Raw genomic sequence first — 17,472 nt, 5'->3', positions numbered from 1 at the left:
TCAACAGTGCTACTTGAGCCTGTTTGCTTTGAGCTTGAGGGGGTTTTATTTTATTTTGAACGCATCTTGCGTATTTATTCTTTAATCCAACCATTATTTAAAAAATCGAGGTTTAGTTTTCTTAACAATTCTCTTCGATTGGTTATTTTACACAAGATGCATTGTCGTTTTAATGACGTAAAACAATTGCTAGCTACCATCGTAAACACTGTTAACTGACCATTTGCATACCTTACTGCAACGAGATAAAGTTTACCAATGGCCATTTAAGGTTGTTGCTAGTTTGCAAGCAAGGTGGCAAATGCTAGTTATTGATATTGTTGCATTAAAAACTTGTAGACTGGACTGGGTATGTGAAAAATAACATAATCGCCCCCATTAAAATATAGCGAAATCGGTTCTCCTGTCGATTTTGAACGGACTGTTTTTAGGTTTCAAGTGGGTCTACTCATACCCATCCCACACTATACTCGTACTCATACCTAAACAATACTGCCCATACCAAACTATACTTATACTCATACCCGTGATACCCGCTACTAATATACCCGCACCTTCGCACCTATACCATATTCATATTCATACCATACTCGTAACCACACCATACTCATACTATACACATCTTCGTACTCACTTCGTACATCTTTGCGTATACCTTTACCTACTACATATTTGTCGGAACTGATAACGGAAAAAATAACTGTGTAGTCTGCCGTGCCCCCAGATTTATCATATAATTTAAATATTATATCGCGTTTATAATATTAGTAGGAAGTAGGATTGAATATTGCCCGTGTTACATACCTATAATGTTTCTCATCAAACTAGTGAGGATCTATGTGGTTTTTACCATTTGTGTATAGAACCCTAATATGCTTTAAGATTGCGAAAACAATTACTATTATACTGATGTTATTCAAAACTTGTTGTTCTAAAACCATTATTATCTAACATGTAGCTTAGTAACGCGAATAATGTGAATGCCTATTCAGAAATTTAGCACATAATAGCTGTGGCAGCAGCTTATATTCAGCACAGTCGGACGCCATTACGGTTGCTCATATTCTAACCTCTAAAATTAAATAGGAATTTAAAATGAACTGAAAAACCCATTTATATTCATTTATAAAACTAGTTTTATCGTAGCATAACTTGTTAAAGTACATTTCCTATCACTAAAACATATAAACACCGCAAAAAAATTACAAATTTAAAAGTGGAGTACTACATTTTCTATATTTACTTTCTAAACAGTGCATTATTTACGCGGCGCTTTAAAATTTTAAATAAAATGTATATATATATTAACAGTAAAGCCGCATGCGCAATGAAATTGATGTTATGTAAACATCAAATCAATATATGGGTAATGTCCTCCTTATTTTGTATTCACTTCAGACACTACACTTTGACACGAGTTCACAAATTAAAATGGAAGACAAATCATACACAAATAGCTGAATATATTTTCTGTAACAATGCACTTTTGAACCAAAAGCTGCATAACGTGTGACTAACTGAGTCATTCTATACAAAGCTGGATAACTTTGGTTTAAAAGTGGTATAGAAGCTTTTGACAGCCTCTATACAAGTGTTATTCAGCGATTCAATGTGTGGACACACACTTATACAGCTATTACATTACTGTTATTCAGTAATAAGCGGCGTGGGCTAGCCCACTTTGCGCCCAAACCTTCTGTATAACGTCTGTATAAGCGCTTATACAGACGTTATACAGCTACCTTATTCAGCATACAGTACGGAATGCTCTATTATTCAAACAATATTCAGCTACTTTTGTGTTACTTGGGAGATGTGTCTGCATCTCTCACATGCATGTCACGGATGTGTCAGCACATCATATAACTATGTGATAAAAAGGTGAAGATTAAATAGACAAGTTTAAAAAGTTGCTGTAGTAGGTATTAAAAATACATAAAAGAAGCCTTAAGGAAGTTCTTAAAGCGGTGTTGCATTCTCTAACATTTTAATTTTGGAGTAAGGATAGTATTAAAGTTAAATAACTTACTTAAATAAGTTACCGTCTCAAATACCTATAATAAGTTGAGTGTTGCGTAAAATAAAGTTACAAACCCAGTTTAATTATGAAGAAAAAATTAAAGGCGTGCACATTTTTTGTCAACATGGATAAAACCGGGACACTTTATTAAAATTGCTTTTCTCAATTCTTTTGGCTTTTATTTTAAAAATCAACAAAATGATCGCGAAATAATTACGATGTGTTTATTGTTTTCATTAATAAGGATGTCATTATAAATGTTTGAGACGATGGAAATGTTGCCCTGTGTGTGTAATTTCCCGGTTATTGCAACAACAAATACTTCAGCCGCTCGGACGGACTCGGGTTGCCGCGGAGAGGTCGCGCGAAAATAAACCAAGACTCAGCGGGCCGGCTCGTGGTCGATGTTGCACTTTACACTTTCCCAGTCTGTACTGGGAATTGAACCCGTGATATCTACTGAGATATTTACACTGGTAAAGGATGACTCACGGTAGACCGGGCCGGGGCGGGCCGGTGCTTCCGGCGCTTCGTTTTCTATGGAAAGCGCCACGCGATCAGCCGTCATAGAAAATGACATGTGTCGGACGGCCGCGCGGCCCGGTCTTCATCCTTTAGGTAAGGTATGTACAGTCCGCGTCATATAGAAGGTAGCATCCAAAGTATTCAAATAGTTCGGTACACCATATAATGTGTATGGCGTACCGAACTATTTGGATACTTTGGATGCTATTGGAGCTATTAGTACCAATCATTTATTTGAACTTGCATTATTAAGAATAAAGAGAGAAATAATGAAATTTTAGAAGCCATATTTGATCCAGTTGCTTATGTACAGCTAGCGTCAATAGTCGTATGACACAACGCACCAAACAGCCTCGGATACTTTCCCAAATTGGGATATATCTCGACAGTTCGCGTGGTGCCTATATTTAGTTGATGCAACCTCGCTAGCGCCGCTTGCTGTAGCGTCCGTCGTTCGACCTCGCTCAGCGTCAGAAGCAGCGATGAATATTACCTTTAGCAACAAACAAGTCTTACCTTCAGGTATCTTGATAGTGGTGCCAATGTTCAGCTGCTGTAGCCTCGCTAAGGCAGCCTGCTGTAGCGCCCGTCGCTCGACCTCGCTGAGCGTGAGCAGCGAGGTGTCGGTGAGCCGCACCGAGCGCCCTGCGCCGTCGGCCCACGAACAGCTGCCCTGCACATAACGCGCTACGTCATCACACCATCATAAAGATAAAGATATAGAAAATCAGCCCATTATGTTTTTAGTATTACTAACTCTCTTCGAAAATCGTAAAACATAATAAACAATCATTATACGCTATAGCCATCATATAATGATTTTTTTATAAAACTATGCAACATTTATCCAACCAATTGACAAATCTCTCCTCACTACATTAACGACGCCCTCAAACAAGCTAACCCACATAACTGTAGCACAAACTGTGCCATCTCTCACCTCGTACCGTTTATATTAATATTAAATCTAGTGCCCTATCCCATCTGTCTGTCACTCGAAGATATCACGCCCGTTAGAAACATTTCAACTTGTAATGATTTTAGCCTAAGTGGCAATACTAATTATGCTAGCGCGTAATAAAAATACGTGTAGGTAACAAAAAACCTTAATAAGTTGGTGGTACTAGTGCTCGACATGCTAATGCCCAATAGATGACACCCTGCTGTCACCTCTATTGACAATGACTTAAGACGAAACAGGAGCTGAGTTTTAAATATTTTAGGTAAATATACCCGTTTCGCTAACGTAAGCGGCACCTAAAAGTAGTGCGATAAGGACAAGGCGAAAAATCCTGCGTAAAAATCTCAAAAATCGAGGTTTCGTACTCCTCTGTTTCCTCCTCCAAAACTTAACCAATCGTAACCAAATTTGGAAATCTAAATGATTACGAAATTATCTGTGTCGAACCGTTTTGCTTTTTTGGCTAATTGATATCAGTTTTGAATGCCACGCCTCACATTGCGGCATAGTCAATTAGGCCATTTTGGCCATTTTTGAAGGGCTCTAGCGCCTTAAAAAACAAAAATATCAAAAAAAGCAAAACGGTCCGACACAGATATTGACAATATTAATCTGTGTTGAAAAAATCATTGCTCTAGCTTCAAAAACCACGGAGGAAAACGAGGAGTACGTTTGTATGGAGAAATGACCACTCCCGTTGGCTCTTAAGTTTCACGATAACATGTACTGGAACCGCGTCGAGCACCGGTATCACCACCTTAACTGCTTTCTTTAACTCAAAACTAATATGGGTGTAGGTATTGGGTGTCATTTAATCGATCTGCAGAATATTTCTATTTTGATGAACAAAAATATATATTTAGTCAGCCGAAATTGAAATTTGGTCAGCAACTTATGGTAAGCAAGTATTTCTAAACTATTTCCCAACAAAAACATAAATGTGAAATGAGAGAAAAGTTCAATATTAAGAATATGTGTCGTTGTTGACTCGCCGACAAAAGAATTGAGATCTATATGGGTGCCAAGTTCTGTGTTGTGTAGAAAATCCTGAAATTATAAAGATTTGACTTGGCTAGCTTTTACCAACAAACCAAATTTTAGAAAAGTAGCCTATACGTAAAAACTAGCCAAGATAAATCCTTTATAATTTCAGGATTTTCTACACAACACAGAACTTGGCACCCATATAGATCTCAATTCTTTTGTCAGCGAGTCAACAACGACACATATTCTTAATATTGAACTTGGCTCTCATTTCACATTTATGTTTTTGTTGGGATATCATTACTTTTCGTACAGACATTACTATAGTAGGTATTCATCATGAAAGCAGTTTGCCTAAGCTGAAAAAGAGACCCTCGCTAACGCGCGGTCAGTTGTCAAAAAGTTTCAGTTTTCAGATTTTTTCTTTTGTATACGCCTAATAGTCTACCTTCATGCCAAATATCAAGTTTCTAAGTGATCTAAGTAGAAGTGAGTTAGGTTTTTGGTCTATAAGTATTAATCAATTTTTTTCCATCGAAATATCCATAATTTCCAGTTTTCAGATTTTTCCCTCTATATACACCTAATAGTCTACCTGGATGCCAAATATCAAGTTTCTAAGTGATCTAGAAGTGGGTTAGGTTTTTGGTGTATAAGTATTAATACATTTTTTTTTCATCAAAATATCAATAATTTCCAGTTTTCAAATTTTTTCCTCTATATACACCTAATAGTCTACCATCATGCCAAATATCAAGTTTCTAAGTGATCTATAAGTATTAATTATTTTTTTTCCATCGAAATATCAATAATTTCCAGTTTTCAGATTTTTTCCTCTATACACACCTAATAGTCTACCTTGAGAAGTGGTGACCGTGAGCAGTGGTGGCCGAGTGGATATGACGTCTGACTTTCAATCCGGAGGTCGCGGGTTCAAATCCTGGCTCGTACCAATGAGTTTTTCGAAACTTACGTACGAAATATCATTTGATATTTACCACTAGCTTTTCGGTGAAGGAAAACATCGTGAGGAAACCTGCATACATCTGCCAAGAAATTCAAAGGTGTATGTGAAGTCCCCAATCCGCATTGGGCTAGCGTGGGGACTATAGCCCAAGCCCTCTCGCGCATGAGAGGAGGCCTGTGCCCAGCAGTGGGACGTATATAGGCTGAAATGATGATGATGATGAGTCTACCTTGATCATAGAGTTATATATTTGACAGAGGGAATGTCACTTAAGACAAACTGTGACACTGCAATGGCGGACGCTTTGAAAGTGTGCGCGTAGACGAGTGATACCATGTAACACAAATTCTCCCCTAATGGTGAAACAATTATTTTCAATATCGTCCTTGTTTTCAAATATTAAAGTAGGACAGTTTTACGTTAGACAATAAAAAAGTGTGTATCTAACTGATTTTATAGGTCTTGAAAATGCGCATTGTTGCACAATTACTTTGTGCAAATATTATTTTCAATACCTAATGATATTTAACTTGTAACATATCTGGTTAAAACAAAAAATAAATATAAGGTAAATGTACTAGTGCTCGACATGTTAATGCCCAATAGATGACACCTTGCTGTCACCTCTATTGACAATGACTTCAGTTTCAAGATGACATGTACTGGACTGGGACCGCGTCGAGCACCATGAGTATGTTTACTTTACATAACAAATAAACGTTAATTATCAAACATTATTCATGTAAATGTCTTTAATCTCCTTATTATTAGGAAATTACCATACCGACCTAGTTTGAAATGCAAAATCAATAATTTAGCTATTTACCTAAATATCCTAAATGATCTCTTATATACATAATAAGAAGGGCATCAATTACCCTACTTTCGGGAAATTACCCTATTCAACTTACTGGTCACACACCTGTTTCGCATTTATAAACAATGAAATATGGAGATTTTATGTACTATACCGTGAGAATTGATAAAATTAGCTATGAAAAGTTATTCCGTCAATTTTTTTCTTTCGATCGGTACAATTCTTGCAGGATTTAACTACGCATGCCGGCATATTTTACATTTTTCTTGGACAAATTTACTTCACTGACGTTTCGATCCGTCTGACGGCACATTGGTGGATGAGGGCATTGAGATAACTGTCAATGTGTGTGTGTCACGCGTAAATACTAGGAAATTGGTGGATGATGGAATCACAGTTTTTGTCTTAGCAAAACTACGTCCGTAGTATTCTAGGTCCATGACCTTGATACCAAATTTCAAGTTTCTAGGTCATCTGGAAGTGGGTTAGGTTTATGATCTATATGTTAGTCAGTCACAAGAATGCCGGTTTTAAACGTTCATTTATCAAGAACTGTTTGAGCTATGTTTATGAAATTTTGTATTTTGGACAAGCTAAGGGGCTTCAATACATGTGCCAAATTTCATTTGTGTAGGTTAAGTAGACCTGAACCTTTTCTTTTATTTGGTTGAAATAATTTATTCTCGGTCTTCCTCTTCCTCTCTTTCCCTCTATTTTTCCTTCTATGATGTTCTTTAGGAACATGTCGTGTCGTAGCAGATGTTCAATTAGTACTCAATTAGGTCGTGTCATACCAGAAGGTTAAGGAGTTGGCAGAGGACCGGACGAGTTGGAGATTGCTCCACCGCCAAGAGCACAGCTCTTAAATATAAAGAAGAAGAAGAAGAAGAGGTTAAGTAGGTTTCAAGCTGTGAAGGGGTCAAAAGTAACACACGGTTGCTGCGTCGCCAGTTCCTTTTTCTTTGAACTTGGCTGGACTCGCTACAGCGCATTTGCACCAAGTGTCTTGGTGAAATATAGAAAAACATGACACTGTTTTATTTCAAATCATGTGAAAAACTTAAATGCGACTATGTTTGGCATGTTTTGTTTTGAAGCTCTAATAACGGCGAATGAACAACTACTTAGCAAGACTTTCATAATTGTTGTATCTTTTTATAGTATCGTATTTTATCACGTGCAGCCATTCGCGTTAATACGAATCATGGGACCACTAAGAATCAAGACTAATTAAAATTACTTGATTAAAGGGTCCATTTAACTAAATATTAAATTGTGAACTTGATCTTGTACTGCTGCGTACTGCCTCATATTTCAATATTAAGGATGACTCACGTTAGACCGGGCCGTGTCCGACCCGGAGCTTCCGGCGCATCGTTTTCTATGGAAAGCATCACGTGATTGCCTGTCATGTCATCGAAAAGTAAGCGCCGGAAGCGCCGGCCCAGACACGGTCAGGTCTAACGTGAGTCATCCTTTATATTACTTTTATTATTCAGTCTTAAAAAAATACAAGATCAACCGTCGCAGAAGGGTAATAAATATTTATCATGAATTTATAACGATTTATATATTCGTGATAAATATTAAATATGTATTAGCCTTGTGCAACGGTCAAGCTAGCATTTGCATTACTATTTTCAGCAAACACATGGACAAGGACAAGAAACAACAACAAATACGAAGTTCTGTAGGGCTAAGATGGTCGGTTTTTTATCATCTGTCATCATGCCTGTCACGTTCTAACAAGTATGCAAGTGCGAAAGTGACGCATGACATGACAAGTGATAAAAATGCGACCATGTTACCGCCGCTGGTTTCCTAGGATAGCGTATGACCAATTGGCACCCAAAATTCCCACGGCCTGCAGGCCGCCCGCTGGGGCGCACGTGGTCGAATGCTGATAGCGACCCTGCGGCACCCCATCTAAAGCGGAGTTGGCACTCGTTGGTGGTTTTAGACGGTAGTCCTCCACTGGTTAGTCCGTCATCCCCCCTGGTTCCCCCTGACCAGGTGGCATGCGTAAATGCATTTCCCCAACGTAAAAAAAAAAAAAAAAAAAAAAAAGGATAGCGTATGCACGCACCTATTACAAATGTAACAAATATAAGAGCCTCGGTAGAGAGTACCATTTTGTACCATTTGGAGTTGAAACTCTAGGTCCATGGGGTCCCAGCGCGCATAAGTTGTTCGCAGAAATCGCGAAGCGTCTGGTTGACGTAACTGGTGACCGAAGAGCTGGCGGCTACCTCGCACAACGTATCAGCATTGCGATACAGCGAGGAAATGCCGCCAGCATCCTTGGTACAATGCCTCAAGGGCCTATTTTAGATTTAAGCTAGTTATTAATTTCGTTTAGTAGTACCACTGTATATATATTGTATGTAAATAAATGATTTACAAATGTTTTTTTATGTAGGATTTTATAAAAATATCCTTCGTAGATCGGTTAATAACTAATAAGCATCTAAACAAAGTAGTAATTTGTTTCTAGCAAATTAAGACACGCCGTACAACCGTAGATAAAAAATAAAAAATAGGCTATTATAATTTAATACAAAAGTGCAAGCGTATCTTTCTTGGGCTAGTAAGTAACTTTCACATGCGTCACCAAATGGATAGTTTAAATCGAATTTATTAAAGCCACCAGAAGAAGGTAAACCTAAAACCGTGTCCTTATATTTTACAATCGCTCTTTGTCGCATTCACTTTATTCATTTAAAAACAAATTAAAACATCATCTTATCACACATCAAGCTTCTCACTCCTAGTCGCCTGTGTCTCTTTATTTATCGTTTAAAGTTTAAGTTGCATACAAATATATTCCCTATTCATCTCTGTTCCCATACTAAGTAAGTTCCCGTACTGTTTTTGAAAGAATTCTAATTCTGTTTCTATGCCGGCCATTATTATTTTTTAAGACTTGGTGGTACTGATGCTCGACGCGGTCCCAGTACATGTCATTACTGAAACTTAAGTCATTGTCAATAGAGATGACAACAGGGTGTTATCTATTGGGCATTAGCATGTCGAGCACTAGTACTACCACCTTACTTGTTCGCATTGTTTTTATTATGTTTACGTTAGTAATGTTTTTGTTATTTTATAAGCTAATTTAAGGGTCCACTGAAAATCAGCGTCGTTGCACTAAGTGCTCCGACACATGGTGAGATGGTATCTTCTTTAGGACAACCAATTGCATAACAACTATGTAACATGTTTATCATCTATTAATTTTAAGATTGTGTTGTTTCGAATAAATTATTTTCAATGTAACACTTTAAACTATCGCGTTTTGTACACATATTTAATTACACAAACGGGTCTACCGCGATATAATTTCATTGTTTTTAGCTTTAATTCTATTCTATTCTATTATCCGCGGATCGTGAGAGAGGCGATTGAAATTAAAAAACACCCTAAAAATTTCAACCGAGAGGACGGGTACAAATTATCGTCTACTTGGGGACCAGTGATTCAAATGTTGAAACCAGCGGATATATCTTCGGACCAGTGTACGGATACTGTGAGTGTTGCGTGTCGTGCCGTGGACAATAAACATTAAACATTAACGGGTAGCTGCAAGTTCTTTAAACATTTTTATAAACTAATTTCGGGTAGTTTAGTGGTGTTTTATTAATATCTCTGTTGACATTTGTTGGGACGTCAGTCTTTCCGTGACCACAGCTGGTGCAACTCAGCTGAAACGTCGGAATTAAAGGTAAAAACAATGAAATTATATCGCGGTAGACCCGTTTGTATAATTAAATAAATTATTTTCATTTCATTTCAATAAAATCCTAAATATAGGTATTTAATTTATTTCAAAAAATTAGCATTTCAACAGAGGCAGTACAGTGATCCCCACACTAGGCTCGTAACGTGCTTTCATTTCATTCATTTCATAATTGTCGCACTTTGTCAAAGAGAATTCAATGAAATGTATTAATACGAGTAGGTACCAAAGTCCCTGGTAATAAGCCTTGGCTGCACAGTTTAACTTTGCACCGCATATTTGCGATTGCTATTTATAAATGGCTATTCCTGTCTTCATTAGGGCACGCGTAGGCGCCAGGTAATTCTGTAAGATACTGTGGCCGATTCTGTATACAATTTCATATGATTTTCCACTTATTTTGATACGACCTCCTCTGTGGAGTTCTGGTACTCTGAAATAAAGATATATTGTATTGTATTGATACGACACTCAGTTGTGTCATTTCACAGAAAAAAAGTTGTTGGATCAAGGAATATTTTTGTTTCAAGATCTTTCAGAATTGTAAAAATAAAAAGGAAACTTGAAAATTTCTTTGTCCAAGACATAGGCATGTATATATTATGGATTTTAGGCCAAGAATATTTACTTCCTTGCATCAAGTAACAAATTATCAGTTAAAAATGGACAATTTTGATTCAATTTGTATATATCTTGACCCAAGTAATAATTCTTGTTACAAGACTTTCAATCTTGAATTTTGAGAATTTACCATTCTTGAACCGTAAGTGAGATTATCTTAGTTCAAAATATATCCGTTGAGACATACCTATCTGGTTTTTGTTTTTTTTTAAGCAGGCATCTCACGCGCACCTATAAGTACCTACTGACCGTACGCTCGTCGGATCACAATTCAAAATCGTACCAAAATCAAATGATGAAAACTGAATCAGCCCCTGTTTGCGTCTGGGTTGAGACATATGCGAGTGTTCACCGACAGTTTATCACACCTGTCCCACGTACCTACGTCAGATGATTAACTACACGTAAAACTTTAAAACGTTTCAATTATCTGCCGTCTACCGCTTAACTGAGGTGGTTCGTAAGTTATTATAGTTTGGTAGAAAATGTTAGGGGAAAATGTATTGTATAAACGAAGTCCATCTTTAAAATTTTAATTTTAACAAAACAGATTTTAAAACCCGATCAACTTAGCATTTTCTCGATTGCATGCTAATAGGCGAGGGTGAAACCCGATAAGTCGAGCAAACAGGTTTTTTGAAATTGGAACTACATATATGTGTCGTCGGCAAATTGTAAGAATCCGCCGTTTACAAACGGCGCCGGCATTTTACGAATAAGATCGTGTCAGATATTTTTGCGGCCTTCAATCCTTCATTGTGTACCATTTTATTGCAGGTGGCTGTACCATAATATTGTAAGTATTACATATGTGAAGTTTCAGCTCAATCGAATAATGGGACGTGGGTCTAATTTAGCTTGCAAGACCAGGGCTATAACCGCGAAAGTTCGCAAATTGCGGGCATTGTTCTTTGTCACCCTCATTACGCTTTCATTAGAAAAAAAGAGAAAAATCCCCGCAATATGCAAACTTCGGTGTTCGCGGTAGACCCTCTGACCCGAACAAACGTGCTACAAACAAACATTGCAAGTCAAATAAAAGCTTGTACAATCAGCAACACTCTTAACTGTCCATCTGTGGACCTTATTACACAAGGCATAAGGTCCATGGACAGTTAACAGTGTGGGCGATCGTAACATACCAATTCTGACACTTAAGCCATAAAAATTACAACCAGCAAATAGATATACGTTAAACATATTGAAGTAACAAGCTAAATCGCCGGCGGATGATCATCGCGCGCATATTTCATGTTTCTGGCCCGACGTTTGCGTTATAAATTTAAACTATAAGTTTGCGTAAATATTTTGCTGGCGGCCGCTGAGTGTTATGATTTTGTTTGTGAGTGTGTGGAGTTTAGTGTTCAATGACTCTTGATTGGCAGAAGATCATTATAATTTGGTTTAAATAAAACATTTGCTTATAGTACAATCGCCTGCGCTCGCGGCGTTCTACCCCTAGGGCGATACTCGTTTGAACGCCTTGCAAGTAGCAGATAGTAAGGATTAAGGCAATTTTTTCTTAACTGGAACACCGCGAGCGCAGGCGATTGTACTTGATTATGTCATCATCATCATATCAGCCCTTTATCGCCCACTGCTGAGCATAGGCCTCTCTTCTAGTACGCTACTTGTCCCGGTCCTGAGCTAATCTCATCCAGAAGTGACCAGCGCCAGGCCAGCGCCAGGGGTTTCTTTCATCCGAAAGCGGCCACCATTCCGTTAACATTTTAATCCACCTGCCATCACTCTGCCTAGCAACATGTCCAGCCCAACTATACATTTCAGTTTGGTAATGACGAAACAGCTACAGGAGAGTGCCATTGGCATAAAGTCCGCCTTTTTTGCGTTATTTATCGTTTTTTAGTAATAATGATTTATTTAAAGCATTAATAAATACAGAGAAACACATATATCTTACATTTTACTTCCTTCAGACATCCGATATCGGATCGGACAATGTGAAAACGCTCTTAGTCTTACACTTGACACGTGGTATGACTCACAACAGCTAGAACTATATCATTGGTCTAAGAAGTCGATTCAAACTTGACAATTTGTTCTTCTTTTGAACTGGTTTTGATAGGGCATACTGAAAATTCCTGGACTGGCCACTTAGAAAAAATAAGTCTTCTCATATATCATAATCCAGAAACTTTCAGTATGGCCCACGTAATACCTTGTCGATCTTCTTGGTGATTGGCGCGCTTCTCACGCATGTCATTTCGCAGGCACTAAGGCTAGGTTCACACGGCGTAATTTTTTCCCGTATACCGTATACGGGATTTTATCGAATGCCGTAGTGACAGCCAAATTTGTAAGGAAACGTTCAAAGTCGTTCACACGGCGTCTATGCGGGAAAGCCGTCTAAAGTCGCACCATGAAAAGTCTGCAGCGGATTTGATAGCCCACGCAGTGTAAGTGTCAATTATACGTCATAATTTCATAGATATTTGACGTTTAAAATAACACGTGCACTGCGTGGGCTGTCAAGTCCGCTGCAGACTTTTCTTGGTCTGACTCTAGCCGTCTGAACGGTTTTGAATGTCTCTATACAAATTTTGCTGTCACTACGGTATTCGATAAAATCGCGTATACGGTATACGGGAAAAATTAACGCCGTGTGAACCTAGCCTTAGGGGTCATCCATTAATTACATCACACGTTTAGGGAGGGGGGAGGGGTCAAGAAAATGTGTCATGTTGTGACAGGGGGCGGGGGGAGTCAAAAACTACATATGTGACGCCACTTTAACTTATTTAAATTATTTAATTCCCTGTACAGTTAAATAACAAATTTTTGGAACGAAAATCAGTTTTATTCGTTTTATTTCCTTTCCTAGTCGGTTTTGGGTTATAAACTTACTAATATTTCATTCAAAAATATTTTGATAAAATATTAATAATAGTACACCCTACGTAATTAGATTTGCCGATTTCGTTGAAAAAATGTGACGTCACACCTGGGGGGGGAGGGGGGAGAGGTTTGCCAAATGTGACTAAGTGTGACAATGAGGGGGGGAGGGGTCAAAAACCCTAGAAATTCGTGTGATGTAAGTGAGATATCTTCAAGGTCATATCAAAATGAGATCAAAACTGTAACGGACTGTTGAATCTGAACCGGGCCTCTAGTAAGTTCTCCGCTGAAATGCCGCGTATTATTGTTTTTTTATGTACAAAAGTAACGTTTAATACCTAAGTCAAATAATTTTGTACGAAAATATGTCTGGAATATACATATTTTCTGTAAAATGTGACAGTTCCGAACAACTGACAGGCCGATACCGTCCGGGGGACTGTTAATCAGTGGGCCCCTTTAGACCGGGCCGTGTCCGGGCCGGAGATTCCGGAGCTTACATTTCTATGACATGACAGGCGATCACGTGACGCTTTCCATAGAAAACGATGCGCCGGAAGCTCCGGCCCGGTCTAACGTGAGTCAACCCGGGTAAACCTGTAGTTACCATGGTTACCAGTACAATTTGACACTGGGTTAACGGTTTAACCGGTAAACCCCGGGTTAGTGGGATGGTGCTTGTGGGGCTTAGCCGACAGATTTTCCATAATTATAGGGTCATTGCGCTAGTTTCTATCCATGCTGTCGTTTTCGTCCACTTGACGTATTAGCAAATAATATATTTCATTTCTGATTTACTACTTGTGAAATATCATGTACTTGATATTTATCAACAGCAGTAAAATTAACTAGCAGACAGCAGCTATAAAAACTTGGTATGCTGCACAATAACATATTACTATATAAAAACCTGTCAATGACAAATAGACCACTTACACTTTGAAGAGCAACGAAGAAACACAAGTTGGCATCATGCATCCTGTAAGTGTTATCGCCGTGATCATCCTAATCTTGAATTACGCTAGTTGTCAGGATAATAATGTTACTAGAAAATATATAACCCAACCTCTTGACCATTTTGACCCAAATGAAAAGAGAACATTTAATTTTACGTATTTCGCTTCGCCCGATAACGACCATCCGCAACCAAATGCACCAATTTATATACAGTTAGATGGTGATGTCTCTGACGGTACGGAAAGTCGTCTCGAAGACGATTCCTTATTGATATCGCAATTGCGAAAAGAGACAGATGGGTCCACTTTCGTAATCCCTCAAAGATACCAACCATGTAACAACCTTTATGACATTTTGCCAAGAGACAAAGATTTTTTTAAGTTTTTAACCACTGAGCAAATATTGGATGATGTTGCAAATATAGTAAAGAGTATGAAGTCTCAATCAGATTACGAATCGTCGAAGGTTGTGGTTGTTGGGGTCGACGATGCCGGAAGACTGGCGGCTTGGATGCGCATGCTGTACCCGGAGCTCGTGGACGCCGCCGTGGCCAGTGACGCTCCGCTTTTGGCTAAAAAAGAATTCGCAGAATATTTTGACGAAATCCACCACACATTTGAAAAATATGGCACCCATGATTGTCTCACTAAACTTGAAAATTATTACCATTCAATTGATAAGTTATTTAAAACTCCCGAGGGCGTTGACGAATTGATACATCGATTCCACCTTTGCGACAACAATGATAAATTTAAAAAGGACATAGATAGAAAATGGTTTTGGGAAACAGTTTTAGATTATGACTCTTGTGATGGACTCACATTTTTTGGGACTCCAGGTAATATAAAATCCTTTTGTGAAAGGATACCAAAAGAAATAATTGGACAGGATTGGTGTTGGGATTGTAATGTAGATAATTTGAAAAAAAGAAGCTGGGGTTATCCCAGACGGTATCTACAATGTTCTGAATTTGGTCAGTTCCGTTCCATGGGGAAAGAACCATTCGTTCATCAACCTTTAGAGTACAGTCTTGAAATATGTAAGAAGTTTTACGATATCGATGAAAAGAGAATCGACGAAGGAATAGCGAAGACTAATGAGAAGTTTGGTGGAATTACTCCTAATGTAACCAACGTGGTATTCACTTATGGAGAGTTCGATCCTTATCGGCTCTTAGGGGTTCAAAAGAATTTATCAGACACCGTCGTGTCATTCTTTGTAGAGGGCGCGGGTTCTTATAATATACTCCACCTCAGGGGTAATGAATGGGGCGAGCAAACAAAGCAAGTCAAGGAAACAAGGAAAGCAGTCAGTTCACTTGTTAAGAAATGGATCGAGGTAAAGTGAATCATTTCGTGAGGTTTCAACTTCTGTACAGCTCTTACTACAAGAGCAATTGTGTGTGAAATAATAAAACTATAGTATTTTTGTTTCTTAATTACTTACTTATTAAGGCCTAACTTACTGCGTCTCATCCCAACTTCACAAAACAGAGCAGCACACTTAGCTCGATATCGAGTTCCGAGCGCACAATGAATAGCGTTTTTAGGGTTCCGTACCCAAAGGGTAAAACGGGACCCTATTACTAAGACTCCGCTGTCCGTCCGTCTGTCACCAGGCTGTATCTCACGAACCGTGATAGCTAGACAGTTGAAATTTTCACAGATGATGTATTTCTGTTGCCGCTATAACAACAAATACTAAAAAGTACGGAACCCTCGGTGCGCGAGTCCGACTCGCACTTGTCCGGTTTTTTTATTCATTTACTGGCGACTGAGCGCTATCTGTTTTTGACTACTGGTATTAAATATGCTCTCTGGTTTATCGATCGAGTCAGCAGTTGTTAGAATAGCCGCAAATGTTTACGGACGGATTTATCCCGTTTACGGATTTGGCCACACTGACCTTATATGACGTTTTTTAATTAAAAATTTTAATAGCACGGAGGAATCGAGATTTATTTTGACGACAAAAAATATATTTTAGCTGGTAAATTATTAATTTTAAATTCATATTATTAATTTTCTGTGATGTACCTATTTGTTTACTTAAATTATTGATTGAGAAACTCAATGTTAATATTAGGTATTCTTTTCTTTTGGGATCCAACAGACATTAGGAGAAGGCAAAGAGTTCAGTAAGTATAATTATTGAAGAAGGTCACTTCCGTGGAAATACAAACTCCAGTGCAATAATTATACTGCCGTCTTAAGAAAAAAAACCATAAGTGACACTTTTTGCGAAATTGAGTTATTGACACCCTCGAAATCAGGAAGAAAAATGTGATTTTTCTATCTAGCAGTTATTTCTTTATCTCTAATAGGTCACGATTTAGACAAGCATAAGGGGTCATCCATTAATTACGTCACACGAATTTCTAGGTTTTTTTACCCCTCCCCCCCTCCTTGTCACACTTGGTCACATTTGGCAAACCCCTCCCTCCTGGTGTGACGTCACATTTCTTCAACGAAGTCGGCAAATATTTATTTAATATTTTATCAAAATATTTTTGACAAAAGAAATATTAGTAATTTTATAACCCAAAACTAATTAAGAAATAAAATTAAAAGAAAAAAACGATTATCGTTTCAAAACCTTGTTATTTAAATTATAATTAGCGTATAAAATAATCGAACGAGCGAGCAAAGCGAAGCGAAGTTCTTACATTCGACTTTGAACACGCGGCTGGCTAGCGGCACGTCCCGGCATTTCGATGTTTTTAAGCTGAACTGTCAGAAGATAGTTTGATACTCAATAACTTAAGTAAATTTGCTCTAATTTAAATTAAATTGGGAAACGTGTAGTCGAAGGCATTATATTTTAGTCATTAAATTATGAGCAGGCCCGATCAAGGGGTTATTGAGCTAGAAGAGCTTAGAAGGCCAAAAAGCTGTTCGTGAGAGGTCTTGCTATTCTGGTCATTTTTTTGCAAGAAACATGGTCGAGTTTAGTATCAAATGAAAGTGCTCGACTTACACTTTTATAATATCGTTTTTAAATTTACCATTTTGAAATAATTATCAAGATA

The 17,472-nt window shown here is 38.0% G+C and overlaps 1 protein-coding gene across 1 annotated transcript in view; it reads right to left on the bottom strand.

Moving 5' to 3' along the window:
* LOC134794718 (uncharacterized) overlaps window positions 1-17,472 on the bottom strand; it is a 97,001-nt gene that overhangs the window by 74,017 nt on the left and 5,512 nt on the right. Inside the window, exon 2 of the mRNA XM_063766504.1 lies at window positions 3,062-3,218. Within this exon, the coding sequence (XP_063622574.1) occupies window positions 3,062-3,218 (157 nt within the window). The remainder of the gene's footprint in view (window positions 1-3,061; window positions 3,219-17,472) is intronic.

The sequence above is a fragment of the Cydia splendana genome, chromosome 11, assembly GCF_910591565.1.
Source record: "Cydia splendana chromosome 11, ilCydSple1.2, whole genome shotgun sequence".
NCBI lineage: Eukaryota > Metazoa > Arthropoda > Insecta > Lepidoptera > Tortricidae > Cydia > Cydia splendana.
The sequence above is the reverse complement of the archived record's forward strand: the minus strand, read 5'-3'. Positions and strand labels throughout refer to the sequence as shown.